Source organism: Babylonia areolata, chromosome 21, assembly GCF_041734735.1.
Source record: "Babylonia areolata isolate BAREFJ2019XMU chromosome 21, ASM4173473v1, whole genome shotgun sequence".
Taxonomy (NCBI): domain Eukaryota; kingdom Metazoa; phylum Mollusca; class Gastropoda; order Neogastropoda; family Buccinidae; genus Babylonia; species Babylonia areolata.
Genome location: NC_134896.1, coordinates 50662870 through 50680369, shown reverse-complemented (window position 1 = coordinate 50680369; position 17500 = coordinate 50662870). Strand labels below are relative to the sequence as shown.

Genomic DNA, 17500 nt, shown 5'->3' with positions numbered 1-17500 from the left:
GAGAAGGGAGAGACAGATAAAAAAAGACCGGGATGATGGGGTTGGGGGGGGGGGGGGAGAATGGGAGGATGAGGGGGAGAGGGAGGGGTTGGGGGGGGGGAGGAGCTGAAAGACAAGAGATAGGGGGGGGGGGGGGGGGAGAGAAAGGGAGGGGCAGGACAGACAGACAGACAGACAGACAGACACACAGGGAGGGGATGCTCTAAAATACAGAGAGCGAGAGGGGGGAGGAAATGAGAGAGAGGGGCAGACACAGAGAGAGAGGGGGGGGGGGGCGGGTGCTCTGAAATACAGAAAAAGGGGGGGGGGGATCGGGGGGGAGGGGGGGGGAATGAGAGAGCGAGGGAGAGAGGGGGTGCTCTAATATACAGAGAGAGGTGGGGGGTAGGGAATGAGAGAGAGTGGGAGGGGGCAGACACAGAGAGGGAGAGGGGAGGGGGGGGGGTCTAAAAGAGAGAGAGAGAGGGGCGGTACTCTAAAATAGAGAGAGGTAGGGTGGGAGGGAATGAGAGAGAGGGAGGGGACAGAAACAGAGAGGGAGGGGGGGAGGTGCTCTAAAACAGAGACAGAGACAGACAGAGAGAGAGAGAGAGAGAGAAAGGTGGGGAGGGGGGGGCTCTAAAACAGAGAGAGAGGGGGGGGTGTGGGGGGAGAAAAAGAGAGAGAGAGAGAGCAGTCGTATTCAGGGAACATGCTAAAAATGCTAAAAAAAACAGTCAATCCTGCTTGTGTGCTGAAAAGTACAGAAATAAGTAAATAGATTAAAAAATAAAAGAAGAAACCAAGAGTGGGACTGGGAGAGAGAGAGAGAGGAAGAGTGAGGGAGAGAGAGAGAGAGGAAGAGTGAGGGAGAGAGAGAGAGAGAGAGAGAGAGGAAGAGAGAGGGAGAGAGAGAGAGAGGAAGAGTGAGGGAGAGGAGAGAGAGAGAGAGAGGAAGAGTGAGGGAGAGAGAGAGAGAGGAAGAGTGAGGGAGAGGGAGAGAGAGAGAGAGAGGAAGAGTGAGGGAGAGAGAGAGAGAGGAAGAGTGAGGGAGAGGGAGAGAGAGAGAGAGAGGAAGAGTGAGGGAGAGAGAGAGAGAGGAAGAGTGAGGGAGAGGGAGAGAGAGAGAGAGGAAGAGTGAGGGAGAGAGAGAGAGAGGAAGAGAGAGGAGAGAGAGAGAGAGGAAGAGTGAGGGAGAGGGAGAGAGAGGAAGAGTGAGGGAGAGGGAGAGAGAGAGAGAGGAAGAGTGAGGGAGAGAGAGAGAGAGAGAGGAGAAGAGAGAGAGGAAGAGAGAGGGAGAGGGAGAGAGAGAGGAAGAGTGAGGGAGAGAGAGAGGGAGAGAGAGAGGGAGAGGGAGAGAGAGAGAGGAAGAGTGAGGGAGAGAGAGAGGGAGAGAGAGAGGAAGAGAGAGAGAGAGAGGATGAGAGAGGGAGGGAGAGAGATTCAAGATTCAAGATGGTTTATTCAATTAAGGCCATAGCCCCATATGAATAGGGGGGGGTAATAACAGTTATTAACAATTATGGAGGGAGAGAGAGCTAGAGGGAGAGGAAGAAAGAGAGAGGGAGAGGGAGAGAGGGACAGACACAGAGACAGACATGGAGTCAGACAGACAAGGCAGAGAGACAGACACTAAAAACAAAGAGAAAAAGAACAACAACAACAACAACAAAAAAACCACAAACAAGAGACAAAAAAAAAAAAAAAAGAATCAGAACGGTGGAAACGCATTCTCACGTGTCACAGTGATTATCATCATCTCTCTCCCTCCCTCTCTCTCTCTCTCTCTCTCCCTCGTTCATCAGCAGATAGATTACAGATATTCCCAACCCACACCACCCAATACTATTAATAGGAAAGGTATCTATCGCTCGCTCGCACGCACTTGCACGCACGCACGCACTTGCACGCGCGCGGAGCCACTAGCAGCAAAAAGAAGAAGAGAAAAAAAAAAAAAAAAAAAAAAAAAAAAAACAGACAAGGGCGTGGAAGCGATACGCCCTCTCTTTTTTCTTTCTCTCTTTCCGTCACACTGTCACTTTTATTATTATTATTATTATTATTACTACAACCTTTTTTTTTATATTATAATTATTATTTATTTATTTATTTATTTATTTATTTATGTAAGCTTATCTATTATTTATTCAACTTTTTTTTTGTTTTCTCTCTCTCAAGGCCTGACTAAGCGCGTTGGGTTACGCTACTGGTCAGTCAGGCAATCTTGCTTGGCAGATGTGGTGTAGCGTATATGGATTTGTACGAACGCAGTGACGCCTCCTTGCAGCTACTGAAACTGAAAACTGTCACTGCCAACCAGACCGTAGCTGTGCAAAAAAGCAAGACAACAACTTAGCTACAGTCGAAAATCATTAATTCCCTCTCCCCCCCTCCTCCTCACCCCTAGAGGCCAAATCTGAACGTGGGGGCGTGGCCGGGAGTGGGGGGGCCCAGGGTGAGGGGTGGGGTGTGGGGGGTTTAATGATTTTCGACTGTAGCTTTAGTTGTCTTGCTTTTGCACAGCTACGGTCTTTTTGTTTTTTTTTTTTATATAATTAAAATCACTTTTTGAGTGACAGTCAAAAATCATTAATCCACCCCCCCCCCACCTCCAGAGGCCAAATCTGACGGGGGCGTGGGAGTGGGGGGCGTGGGAGTGGGGGGGGCAGGAGGTGGGGGGGGGGGTTAATGATTTTCGACTGTCACTCAAAAAGTGATTTTAATCATAAAAATAAATAAATACATAAATAAATAAAACCCACACCTCCCACCACACTGAAAAAACGAATAAATAAATAAATAAAAAGAAATAATGAGATAAAATAAATAAATAAAACACCCTCTCTCTCTCTCTCGCTCTCTGCTCAGAATCGTCATTTAATCTTCCAAACTGAAAGGGGATTAGAATTTTTTTTTTTTTTTTTAAGAAAAAAAAAAGTTATCTATTGCTATAATACGAAATTAAAATCAAATGAAAACTGACAACAACAAAAACACACACACACACACACACACACACACAATTTCTCTCTTTTCATTAATTAATGATTTCCCCTCTTAACCCCCCTCCCTCCCCCTCCCTCCTGTCATTCCCAACCCACCACCCGAACTCCTTTCCACTAAATGATGTCATTTGTCTCAACAACAGCTGTGATTTCCTGCTGTTTCTATTATACATGCACTGCTTACTGCAGAGATGTGGGGTGTGTGTGTGTGTGTGTGTGTGTGTGTGTGTGTGTGTGTTGTGTTGTGTTGTGTTGTGTTGTGTTGTGTTGTGTTGTGTTGTGTTGTGTTGTGTTGTGTTGTGTTGTGTGTGTGTGTGTGTGTGTGTGTGTGTGTGTGTGCGTGCGGGTGTTGTGTTGTGTTGTGTTGTGTTGTGTTGTGTTGTGTTGTGTGTGTGTGTGTGTGTGTGTGTGTGTGTTGTGTTGTGTTGTGTTGTGTTGTGTTGTGTTGTGTTGTGTTGTGTTGTGTTGTGCGTGCGTGCGTGCGTGCGTGCGTGCGTGTGTGTGTGTGTGTGTTGTGTTGTGTGTGTTGTGTTGTGTTGTGTGTGTGTGTGTGTGTGTGTGTGTGTGTGCGGGTGTTGTGTTTGTGTTGTGTTGTGTTGTGGTGTGTGTGTGTGCGGGTGTTGTGTTGTGCTGTGTTGTGGTGTGTGTGTTGTGTTGTGTTGTGTTGTGTTGTGGTGTGTGTGTTGTGTTGTGGTGTGGTGTGGTGTGTTGTGTGTGTTGTGGTGTGTGTGTTGTGTTGTGTTGTGTTGTGTTGTGTTGTGCTGTGTTGTGTTGTGGTGTGTTGTGTTGTGTTGTGGTGTGTTGTGTTGTGGTGTGTGTGTTGTGTTGTGTTGTGTTGTGGTGTGTGTGTGTGCGGGTGTTGTGTTGTGTTGTGTTGTGTTGTGGTGTGTGTGTTGTGTTGTGTTGTGTTGTGTTGTGTTGTGTTGTGTGTGCGTGTGTGTGTGTTGTGTTGTGTTGTGTTGTATTGTGTTGTGTGTGTGTGTGTGTGTGTGTGTGTGTGTGTGTGTGTGTGTGTGTGAGTGTGTGTGCGTGCGTGTGTGTGCGTGCGGGTGTTGTGTTGTGGTGTGGTGTGTGTGTGTGTGTGTGTGTGTGTGTGTGTGTGTGTGTGTTGTGTTGTGTTGTGTGTGCGTGTGTTTGTGTGTGTGTGTGTGTGTGTTGTGTTGTGTTGTGTTGTGTTGTGTTGTGTTGTGTTGTGTTGTGTTGTGTTGTGTGTGTGTGTGTAAGTGTGTGTGTGTGAGTGTGTGTGCGTGCGTGTGTGTGCGTGCAGGTGTTGTGTTGTGTGTGTGTGTGTGTGTGTGAATGGAATGGCAAAGATGTAGCTAAGAGTGCAGCTGACTTGTGGCATGGGGGTAGAGGGGGGCAGGAAAGTGAGTGAGAGAGAGAGAGGGGGGGAGAGTGAGGGGAGGGGGGGGGGGGAGAGAGAGATGTTTTCAAAAAAGGAGCAGAAACGCAGGGAGAGAGAGACAGACAGACAGACAGACAGAGCTACAGAGGGGGCGGCAGAGAGAGAATGGTTTATTCCGGGAGAGAGAAAGGGGGGGGGGGACAGAGAGAGAGAAAGCGACAAACAGAGAGAGACAGAGACACAGAGAGAGACAGAGAGAGAGACAGACAGAGACAGACAAAGAGAGACACACACACACAGAGACAGAGGGAGAAAGACAGAAAGAGAGACACACAGAGGGAGACAGAGAGAGAGGGAGAGGGGGCGGGAGAGAGAGAGGGGGGGGGGGATTGTGGAGAGAAACAGAGGGAAGAGAGAGAATGAGGGAATAGGTTGTGGAGGAATTGAGGTTAATCCTCTATTGCTGTCTTCGTATGCATCGTCACTCGAGTGATTCTCGCAGTTGTGTACATTTACCTGCCTCGCACGCGCGCACACACATAAACACACACACACACACACACGCACACACACACACAGACATCCACGCACACACACATAGACATACATACACACACACACGCGCGCGCGCGCGTTAAGTGTAGCAGATGCCATGAGTCATCGTTTAGCTAACTTTCTTTACCCTTCTACTTAACTATCTATCACACACACACACACACACACACTCTCTCTCTCTCTCTCCAACACTACACACACACACTCTCTCTCTCTCTCCAACACTACACACACACTCTCTCTCTCTCTCCAACACTGCACTACACACCCACTCTCTCTCTCTCCAACACTGCACACACACACACACACACACTCTCTCTCTCTCTCTCCAACACTGCACACACACACACACGCTCTCCCTCTCTCTCCAACACTGCACACACACACACACACACACGCTCTCTCTCTCTCTCCAACACTGCACACACACACCCACTCTCTCTCTCTCCAACACTGCACACACACACACACACTCTCTATCTCTCCAACACTGCACACACACACACACACACTCTCTATCTCTCCAACACTACACACACACCCACTCTCTCTCTCCAACACTGCACACACACACACACTCTCTCTCTCTCTCTCTCTCTCTCCAACACTGCACACACACACTCTCTCTCTATTTCTCTCCAACACTCTACACACACACACAAACACATACACTCTCTCTCACTCCAACACTCGGACACACACACACTCTCTCTCTCATTCTCTTACACACACACACACACACACACACGCACGCACGTACGCACACTCTCTCCACCCCCCTGCACCCCCCCCCCTCCCTCCCTCTCTCTCTCTCTCTCGGTGAATGCTGCTCTGTCAGGTCAATGATAAAATCGCTAGACAGCTGTACCACTGTAATCGATGGATGGACTAACCCATCCAACTAACCCATTTTTTTTTCCCTCCCTTCTTTTTCTTAATCCGATTTTTCGAGCAATTTTAGATCTCTATCACACACACACACACACACACACACACACGCACACGCAAACACACACACGCACGCACGCACGCGACCATCCATATTCAGACCATCTATGTCAATAATACCATCTACAAAGGAAACTCGTTATCAAACAATTAGCAATTTACTTATACGTTTTATTATTTATTACGTTTTATTACTTATATGTTTTTATTATTTTCATTACCACTACCTTTTTTTTATATCATAATTATTATTTATTTATTTATTTATTTAAGCTTATCTATAATTTATTCATCTTTTTGACTAAGCGCGTTGGGTTACGCTGATGGTCAGGCATCTGCTTGGCAGATGTGGTGTAGCGTATATGGATTTGTCCGAACGCAGTGACGCCTCCTTGAGCTACTGAAACTGAAACTTCTACAAAGCTTTCAAAATCTGAAGTGCAATAAGTGTACTTGAATGACTTAGGCCTTGTTTATGCGCAGACACATCGGTGATGGCTGTGCTGTTCATACCTCTGGATCACTCGTTTACATCAACCCTTCATTGGGGGGAGCCATGGCCCAGTGGTATTTTGTACTTGTATTACTCTTCTTCAAGGAAGGTGGCAGAATGGTTAAGACGCTCAGCTGCCAATACAGAGAGTCCGTGAGGGTGTGGGTTCGAATCCCGCTCTCGCCCTTTCTCCTAAGTTTGACTGGAAAATCAAACTGAGCGTCTAGTCTTTCGGATGAGACGATAAACCGAGGTCCCGTGTGCAGCACGCACTTGGCGCACTGAAAAAGAACCCATGGCAACGAGAGTGTTGTCCTCTGGCGAAATTACGTAAAATGAAATCCACTTTCATAGGTACACAAATATGTAAGCATGCACTCAAGGCCTGACTAAGCGCGTTGGGTTATGCTGCTGGTCAGGCATCTGCTCAACAGATGTGGTGTAGCGTGTATGGATTTGTCCGAACGCAGTGACGCCTCCTTGAGAAAGTGAAACTGAAACTGAAACTACTCTTCTTTTTTTCTTTTTTTTTTTTATCAACAACAGATTTCTCTGTGTGAAATTCGGGCTGCTCTCTCCACAGGGAGAGCGCGCGTTGTTACACTGAAAGCGCCACCGTTTTTGAACTCACTTGTGTAAACAAAGTGAGTCTATGTTTTAACCCGGTGTTCGGTTGTCTGTGTGTGTGTGTGTGTGTGTGTCTGTCTGTGTGTCCGTGGTAAACTTTAACATTGACATTTTCTCTGCGAATACTTTGTCAGTTGAAACCAAAATTAGGCATAAAAATAGGAAAAAAAATCAGTTCTTTCCAGTCATCTTGTTTAAAACAATATTGCACCTCTGGGATGGGCACAAAAAAACAACAACAACAACAAAATGAAGCCTAATTATATGCAAACTGCATTTACTGTTATATTTATATTTTTTGTATTCTCTAAACTTGACACTTTGATCTGATATTCTGACCCAACAACAACAGCAGTCATTATTATCTTTTTTTTTGTTCAAACAGGAACTTCTTTTGCTAAGCATGGAAGTTTTATTTATTTTGCAAACGTTTTGGTGCAGATAGTAAAAAAAGGGAAATTACTCTGTAATTAATGCTAGGCCGGGACTTAATTCGCTTTAAACTGATCTTTCTCATCTTAAACATTACATTTTGAAATTATATTCAATACATAAAAAGCTTGATTTTTTTTTTTAAAGTGTATCACAAGTGAGTCTTGAAGTTCTTGCCTCTCTTTGTTTTTTTCCCTGTGTGCAGTTTTATTTGTTTTTTTCCTATCGAAGTGGATTTTTTCAACAGAATTCTGGCCAGGGACAACCCTTTCGTTGCCGTGGGGGTTCTTTTACGTGCGCTAAAATGCATGCTACACACACGGGACCTCAGCTTATCATTCTCATCCGAATGACTACAAAAAAAGAAAACCAGAAGATGTGGGGTGGGGGGAAAAAATTTATTGATGTTTATTCAAAAAAGAAGAGAAAGAAGAAAAAGAAAAAAGAAGAAGAAGAGGGAAGAAAGGAAGGGAAGGGAAGGGGGTGAGGGGGGTGGGGGTGATGATGTGTGATGGGGGTAGAATTTTTGTGGTGAGAAAATTTTGGGTTTTGGGAGGGGGAAAGGAAGGGAAAAAGGTAAAAAAAAGACAAAAAGGGGAGAAAAAGAAGAAAAAGATGGATGATGTGATGATTGGGGGAAAAAGAAGAAGAAAGAAGAAGAAAAAAAGAAAGAAGAAGAAGGAAAGGAGAAGAAGGAGAAGAAGAAAAGGGGAAAGAAAAAAGGGGAAAAAAAGAAGAAGAAGAAGATGGATGATGATGATTGGGGATAAAAAAAAAAAAATAAATTAATAATAATAATAAAAAAAAAAAAAAAAAAAGAGAAGAAGGAAGGGGAAGAAGAAGAAGAGAAGAGAGAGAAGAAGAAGAAAAGAAATGTGTGTGATGTGATGAAAAAAGAAAAGAAAGAAGAAGAAGAAGAAGAAGAAGAAGAAGAAAAAAGAAGATGATTTTTATAAAGATGATTTTTGACGTAACTTTCAATCTATATAATAAAAATCAAAACCCTAAAACACTCATAAAAACTCTACATGATAATAAAATAATAAAATTTTTTTTTAATAAAAAGGGGGGCGAAAATAAATTTTATAATTAAAATTTACCTTTTTTTAAAAATACACCCCTTTTACTACTCCCCTACTTACACTCTACTACTTCTAACTAATGACAAAATAAAATTGAACAGTGTCTGAGTGTAGTAGTAGTATAGTAGAGTGTTAACAAGTGCGTGCGCTCGGCGCGCGGCGTGTGTGTTGGTGTGTGGTGTGTGTGGTTTTTGCGTGCGTGGGGGAAAGGGGGAGAGAGAGGGGAGAGGAGAAGAGAGCTTTCTAACAAAGACGAGAGAAAGAAGCAGGGAAAGGACAAGACAGAGGAAGACGAGACAGAGGGACCAAACAAAAAAAACGACAGACAGAAGACGAGACAAAGAGAAAAAAAAGAAAAAAATAAGAAAAACAGAGAACAGAGAAAGCAGCACTGAGGAAAACCACAACAAAAACCCAACAACAACTCCCAAATTTTAAAATATTACTCCGGTTTTTTTTAAAAAAAAAGGGGGGGGGGGGGGGGGGGGGGGGGGGGGGGGGGGGGGGGGGGAAAGGGGGGGGGGGGGGGGGGGGGGGGGGGAAAGAAAGAGAAAAAAAAAAGAGAGAAAGAGGAAAAGGACCTGTCGCCCCTTACCCTCTCCCTTCCCCCCCCCCCCCCCCCCCCCCCCCCCGGAAAAAAACAAAACAAAAAAAACCAACAACAAAATAAAAACCAAAACCAATCCCCCAACACAAACCCACAAATTACTTCTTAAAAACTTCATTATTAATAAAAAAAAAAAAAAGGGGGGGGAAAGAAGAAGGAAGGGAGAAAGGGGGGGGGAAAAGGGGGGGGGGAACAAAAGGGGGGGAAGGAAAGAAAACCCCAAAAAAAGGGGGGGGAAAAAAAGGGGGAAAAGAAAAAAAAAAAAAAGGGGGGGGAAAAACAAGGGGGGGGGTTTAATTTTTTTTGTGTGTGTGTGTGTGTGTGTGTGTGGTGTATGTGTGTGCTGTGCGTGCGTAAATGCGTGTGTGCTTGTGTGTGTGTGTGTGCGTGCGTAAATGCGTGTGTGCTTGTATGTGTGTGTGTCTGTGTGTGTGTTTGTGTGTGAATAAATACGTGTGTGTTTGTGTGTGTGCGTGTGTGTGTGTGCAGATGCGTGTGCGCGTGTGAGCATGAGTTATTTACTACTTTCGTATTAGCTACAAAGACCCGCCGCTGTTGTTCTTGCTGTCGCTGTTGCTGGCTGTTCAAGAGTTTACCCAGAGAGCGTTTATTGTGGCTGTATTGATATCTTTGTGTCTATTGATGTGTGTGTGTGTGTGTGTGTGTGTGTGTGTGTGTGTGTGTAAATGCACGCGCACGCGCGCGTTTGTGCGTATGTAGATGCGTGCGCGCATTATTGTGGCTGTACACAGACGGTGTTAGGAGTGTGTAGGTATTGATATGTTTGTGTGTATTGATATGTGTGTGTGTGTGCGTGCGTGCGTGTGTGTGTGTGTGTGTAAATGCGCGCGCGTGTGTGTGTGTGTGTGGGTGTGTGTGCGCGCGTGTGAGTGTGTGTGTGTGTGTGTGTGTGTGTGTGTGTGTGTAAATGCACGCCCACGCGCGCACGCGTGTGTGTGTGTGTGTAGATGCGTGCGCGCGTGTGAGCATGAGTTATTTACTACTTTCGTATTAGTACAAAGACCCGCCGCTGTTGTTCTTGCTGTCGCTGTTGCTGGCTGTTCAAGAGTTTACCCAGAAAGCTTTTATTGTGGCTGTGTACAGAGACGGTGTTAGGAGTGTGTGGGTATTGATATGTTTGTGTGTATTGATATGTGTATGTATGTATGTGACCGCGAGCGAGCGTGTGTGTGTGTGTGTGTGTGTGTGTGTGTGTGTGTGTGTGTGAGTGTGTGTGTGTGTGTGTGTGTGTGTGTGTGTGTGCGCGCGCGCGAGTGTGTGTGCATGTGCATGAGAGAGAGGGAGAGACACGCACGCGCGCGCGCATACACACACACACATACACACGCGCGCGGTCACACAAGTGCAGTTTTATTTCTTTTTCCTATCGAAGCGGATTTTTCTACAGAATTTTGCCAGGAACAACCCTTTTGTTGCCGTGGGTTCTATTACGTACGCTGAAGTGCACGCTAGCACACAGGACCTCGGTTTATCGTCTCATCCGAATGACTAAGTGTCCAGACCACCACTCAAGGTCTAGTGGAGGGGTGGAAGAAAATATCGGCGTCTGAGCCGTGTGATTCGAACCAGTGCGCGCCGACTCTGTCGCTTCCTACGGTCTCAAGGCCTGACTAAGCGCGTTGGGTTACGCTGCTGGTCAGGCATCTGCTTGGCAGATGTGGTGTAGCCTATATGGATTTGTCCGAACGCAGTGACGCCTCCTTGAGCTACTGAAACTGAAAACTTCCTACGGGGACGCGTTACCTCTAGGCCATCACTCCAAATAATAATAATGATCATAATCATCATCATCATACTACTACTACTAATAATAATAATGATAATAATTTTTAAAATATATTCTTGAAGAGAGAGAGAGAGAGAGAGAGAGAGAGAGAGAGAGAGAGAGAGAGACGAAACGAAACGAATTTTTATTTAACGAGGGTAGTGGAGTAAGCACAGCTGGGTGGTTTTTTTGGGGGGGTTTTTTGTTTGTTTTTTTACATCCAGCCCTCAAGGACAAAGAAGAAGAAAAAAACAACAAAAAACAAAACAAAACAAAGGCAAACACACACACACACAATTACATACGAAAATAAAAGGCATAAATGAAAGCATGCACATTACCTAATTAAGCACGACTATCATTGAAAAAGATCAAATCATTAAGGGAGGGTGGGGGGCGGGGGGGGGGTGGGGGGGGGGAGGAGAGATAGATTAACAACAGAGATGGGACATGGGTGGGGTGAATCAAAAAGCAAACTTCACTGACTCACTTGTGTAAACAAAGTGAGTCTATGTTTTAACCCGGTGTTCGGGGTTGTCTGTGTGTGTGTGTGTGTGTGTGTGTCTGTATGTCTGTGTGTCCGTGGTAAACTTTAACACTGACATTTTCTCCGCAAATACTTTGTCAGTTGACACCAAATCAGGCATAAAAATAGGAAAAATTCAGTTCTTTCCAGTCATCTTGTTAAACACAATATTGCACCTCTGGAATGGACACAGAAAAATAAAAAATGAAGCCTAATTATATGCAAACTGCATTTACTGTTATATATATACATTTTGTATTCTCTAAACTTGGCACTTTGATCTGATATTCTGACCCAACAACAAGAGCAGTCATTATTATCATTTTTTTGTTCAAACAGGAACTTCTTTTGCTAAGCATGGAAGTTTTCTTTATTTTGCAAACGTTTTGGTGCAGATAGTGAAAAAAGGCAAATTACGCTGTAAATAATGCTAGGGGACTTAATTTGCTTTAAACTGATCTTTCTACATCTTAAACATTCCATTTTGAAATCATACTCAATACATAAAAAGGTTGGATTTTTTTTTTTTTTTTTTTTTTTTTTTTTTTTGAAGTGTATCACAAGTGAGTCTTGAAGGCCTTGCCTCTTTTGTTTTTCTATATTCATAAAAATATCACGGACATGAAAAAGACGCTTTGACGCTTTGACATTTTTATTGTCATTACCTGTAAGGGTCTATTGACAAGGAGGTGACGGGGATTAATTCTTAAATCCCCTTAAATGCAAAGCAACATTCTGCTTAACAGCATTTCATCACCAAACAAACAAAAAAAATCTCTAAATATAACTCTCTCACGATACATTAAGCAAGCGGAACACACACACACACACACACACACACACACACAAAGAAACTAATCATTCAAACTCGACCACCCATTCTAGGAGTGAAATAGTTCAATATATCAATTATCTACCTTACCAAATTAACATAAGAAAATAAAATTTACATATGGATATCCTCCTCATTTACTCTGGTGTGTTCTGATCATTGTGATTATGCCTTATTTTTTGTGCTTCTGAGATAAATTTAGCTACTGACTGTATGATATATTCATCATCAGACGATAAAACAGAAAAAAAAAAAACAGAAAAAGAGAGAGAGAGAGAAACAGGGGAGCTCACCCTGGTTGCACAGCAGCCCTCCCCAGCCCTCCAGGCAGTTGCACTCGTAGGGCCGGGCGTCGCAGGTGCCGTGCTGGCAGTCCGGGTGGGGGCTGCACTCGTTGCACAGCGTCCCCTGCCACCCCTTGCGACAACTGAAACAACAACATACAACATTACACACATACAACCACTACTACTACTACTACTAACCCCATCAAGATCAAAACACAAACAACACAAGCAACACGACAATACATACTACTACTACTACTACTAACCCCATCAATATCACAACACAAACAACACAATACATACTACTACTACTACTACTACTAACCCCATCAATATCACAACACAAACAACACAAGCAACACGACAATACATACTACTACCGCTACTACTACTAACCCCATCAATATCACAACATAAGCAACACAGTACATACATACATACTACTACTACTACTACCCCCATCAAGATCACAACACAAACAACACAAGCAACACGACAATACATACTACTACTGCCACTACTACTACTACTAAACCCATCAAGATCACAACACAAACAACACGACCATATATACTACCACTACTACCACTACAACTACTAACCCAATCAAGATCACAATACAAGCAACACAATACATACATACTACTACTACTACCCCCAGCAACACGACAATACAATACATACATACATGTATACATACATACATACTACTACTACTACTCCTACTACCCCCATCAAGATCACAACACAAACAACAAAAGCAACGCGACAATACATACATACATACTACTCCTCCTACTAACCCCATCAATATCACAACACAAACAACACAATCAACACAATACATACTACTACTACTACTACAACTACTAACCCCATCAATATCACAACACAAACAACACAAGCAACGCGACAATACATACTACTACTACTACTACTACAACTACTAACCCCATCAATATCACAACACAAACAACACAAGCAACACGACAATACATACTACTACTACTACTACTACTACTACAACTACTAACCCCATCAATATCACAACACAAACAACACAAGCAACACAATACATACATACTACTACTACTACTAAACCCCATCAATATCACAACACAAACAACACAAGCAACACAATACATACATACTACTACTACTACTAACCCCATCAATATCACAACACAAACAACACAAGCAACACAATACATACATACTACTACTACTACTAACCCCATCAATATCACAACACAAACAACACAAGCAACGCGACAATACATACTACTACTACTACTACTACTACTAACCCCATCAAGATCACAACACAAACAACACAAGCAACGCGACAATACATACTACTACTACTACTACTACTACTACTAACCCCATCAAGATCACAACACAAACAACACAAGCAACACGACAATACATACATACTACTACTACTACTACAACTACTAACCCCATCAATATCACAACACAAACAACACAATCAACACAATACATACTACTACTACTACTACTAACCCCATCAATATCACAACACAAACAACACGACAATACATACTACCGCTACTACTACTAACCCCATCAAGATCACAACACAAACAACACGACAATACATACTACCACTACTACCGCTACTACTACTACTACTACGACTACTACTACTACCCCCATCAAGATCACAACACCAACAACACAAGCCACACGCCAATACAAAGTCGTGCTGCTGGGTAACCAACAGAACATTATAAAGTCTACAAAGCCAACACAGGGCGGGCCTTTAAGGACGGAGGGAGTTGATCATAATGGGTGTTAACGGGTATGGGCGGGGGATGTAGGGGGGCGGGAGGGGGGAGGGTGAAGGGGGGGGGGGGGCGCGGTACGGGGTTGCGGAGGTTGCCGGGGAGGGGTAGAGGGAGGTGTGTGTGGGTGGGTGGATGGGGGTGATGGACGGGGGGAGAGACAGGCCGGAGGGTCCCCCCCCCCCCCCCCAAAAAAAAAGTGACCACAGCTGCTGCCATTAAATTATATACCTGCCCAACTCACCCACCGTCTACCCCTACCCCACTCCTCCCCTCACCGCTTTCCCACCCACACCCATCCCCCCACACCCCTACCACCCCCACCCCCCCCACACACACACACTCAAATTCTTTCTTTCCTTCCTTCCACGTCTGTGCATCCCTCTTTCTCTCCACTCCGCTCCCCTCCCCCACCCCCAACCACCCTACCGTCCTCTTTTCTCTAACACACACACACACGCACGCACACACAATTAACCACCACCACCAACAAAAAAACAAACACACACACACACACACCCGTAGTGACCACCCCAATTCTGTTGATACAGCGGTATGAGGGGTAGGGGAGGGTTAAAGTCGAGGGGGGAGGGACGGGTGTGGAGGTTGAGTAGGATAGGGTAGGGGTGGGTTTTTTTTATTTAGGGTGGTTACGGGTGCGGTTTTGGGTGGGGTTTCCCCCCTGCCCCTCGGGGGGAGGTTGGTGTGGGGTTTGGGGTAGGGGGCGGAGGGGGAGGGGAGTAGGTTTGGGGTGGGGGGGGGGGGGGGGGGGAGGGGGAGTGGGACCCCCACTCCCATCTCACAGAGGGAAGGAAGCCTACACTGCAGTGTTGTTGTAGAGATCCGTATGATGGTATTGGGCAGGGCAGGGCAGGGCAGGGCAGGGAGGGTGTGTGTGTGTGTGTGTGTGTGTGTGTGTGTGTGTGTGTGTGTGTGTGTGTGTGTGAGTGAGTGAGTGAGTGAGTGAGTGTGTGTGTGTGTGTGTGTGCGCGCGCGCGCGCGTGTGTGGAGGGGGATGTGTGGGTGTGAGGAGGCGGAGGACGTATAGTGATGACTGTGGCCGGGGAGGAGGGGGGGGGGGACGAGGTGGGTGGTGAGGTGGGGTGATGATGAGGATGATGATGATGATGAGAGAGAAGGTGAAGGTGGGGTGAGTGAGAGGGTAGGGGTGTGTGTGGGTGAGGGAAAGGGTTGAGGGGCTGGGGTTGCTGGCTGCCTCAGCTGTGTGTGTGTGTGTGTACAAGGAGAGATGGTCAGTACCGAACGCACCTGTAAACCCACCGGCGTATGCCTACGGCCGGCGACGCGCGCGCGCACCCGCTTTTACTCTGTGTGTGTGTGTGTGTGTGTGTGTGTGTGTGTGTGTGTGTGGTCACCGGAGCTCAAATGCCCCCCCCCCCTCCCCCACTCTCTCCACCGCCGCCACCTCTTTCCCTTCAGCCTAACTCTCAACTAATCGGATGATGAGATGAAAAGGGGTTGTGGGTGGGGGTGGGGGGGGTCGGGAGTGGATTAAACGTGTGAAAAGGGAGGTACAAATGGATTTTCTAACAAAACTGACATGTCTTTTCCTGTGGTGATGTTTTTTTCACTTTTTATCTCCTCCCCGCCTCCACTCCTCCCCTCTTTCCTCCATTCCTATTTTGTGTGTGTCTGTGTGTGTGTGTGTCTCTGTGTGAGTGTGTGTGTGTGTGTGTGTGTGGGTCTTTGTGTCTGTGTGTGTGTGTCTCTGTGTGTGTGTGTTTGTGTGTGTGTGTGTCTCTGTGTGTCTGTGTCTCTGTGTGTCTGTGTGTGTGTGTGTGTGTGTGTGTGTGTGTGTGTGTGTGTGTGTGTGTGTCCCTGTGTGTGTGTGTGTGATTGTGTGTGTCTGTGTGTGTGTGCGTGTGTGATTGTGTGTGTCTGTGTGTGTGTGTGTGTGTGTCCCTGTGTGTGTGTGTGTGTGTGTATTTAATCGGATGAACGGTCTTACCGTCAAAAAACAACAGATAGCAAGCAGGTCTCTGAAGACTCTGTTGCAGCATAATATATTGTCGCACGGCGACAATAATTATTGCGTAGTGAATCTCAATCTTTTTTTTTTTTTTTCCTTTCTTATTTTGGGGATGGGGGGCTTGGCGGGGTGGGGGTGATGGGCGCGGGATCGGGGGGGTCTGTCGCCTGTCTTGGGATCAAGCATATTCCACGTTAAGAATGATGATAATGATGATAGTGATGAATTTTGTTTTATGTCCCGTCACACATACCCGTGACTGAAGACATAGAAGGGGGTGGGAGATGTGAATGAATGGAGGGTTGGGGGAAACTGGGCAAATGAGGGTGAAATGAGGGTGAAATTTGAAAAAAAAAAAAAAATCTAAATACAATTACAGGAAATTACTTAAACGACTTCGTAAAAGAGAAGTCGTTAAACTGACAAGCGAAACAACTGATAATGAATGCAAAAAAGTCAAAAACATCAACGTTCTCAGTCACTTGTGAAGACACACTTTCGTGTACATAAGGCTTCATCAAGCTACAGTCAAAAATCATATGCTCAACTGTCAGGTTACTAAAGCATATGCACTTGACATTAGAACAATACTTGGTCCGTAATGAATTTGATAATAGTCTGAGAGCTAACCTCAGAATTGGTCTGCCAATCAACAACAAATATAATATTTCTGTTTAATAATTACGATGTAATAATTAATTGCCATGCTTTTAAAAGCGAATATGTGAAATGCTTTTATTTGAGAACATATGTTTATTACTCTTGTTTAATGAAGTTAACCGCGTGTGTGTGTGTGTGTGTGGGGGGGGGGCAGGGGGGTGCGGGGGGGGGGGGGGGGGGGGTGCGGAGGGGTGCTGATTATCTGGTTGTGGTTTTCCGCAATTCATCTTTATTCTTATCTTATCTGTATATCATAATCAATGTGCAGTATAGTAGGCTATGTTTATAATTATATTCAACTAATGTTTCTCAATTCTTTCTGTTTTTACATTAAGAATACTAGTTATTACCTGCAGTGTGTGGATGTATGTATGAAACGATGTATGTGATATTTTTTTTTACATTTGTATCTTCGTAATGTTTGTAGGGGCTGTTGTTGGCTTTTACAGTTATGGTCCCCAGGTTGTTTACTTGTCTATGTTGTGATAATGCACCTGGCCAAATTTCTCCAGTTGGAGATAATAAAGTTATTCTTATC

The 17500-nt window shown here is 45.0% G+C and overlaps 1 protein-coding gene across 1 annotated transcript in view; it reads right to left on the bottom strand.

Annotated features, from left to right (window-relative positions):
• LOC143296643 (uncharacterized) overlaps positions 1 to 17500 on the bottom strand; it is a 117034-nt gene that overhangs the window by 16009 nt on the left and 83525 nt on the right. Inside the window, exon 7 of the mRNA XM_076608673.1 lies at positions 12511 to 12644. Within this exon, the coding sequence (XP_076464788.1) occupies positions 12511 to 12644 (134 nt within the window). The remainder of the gene's footprint in view (positions 1 to 12510; positions 12645 to 17500) is intronic.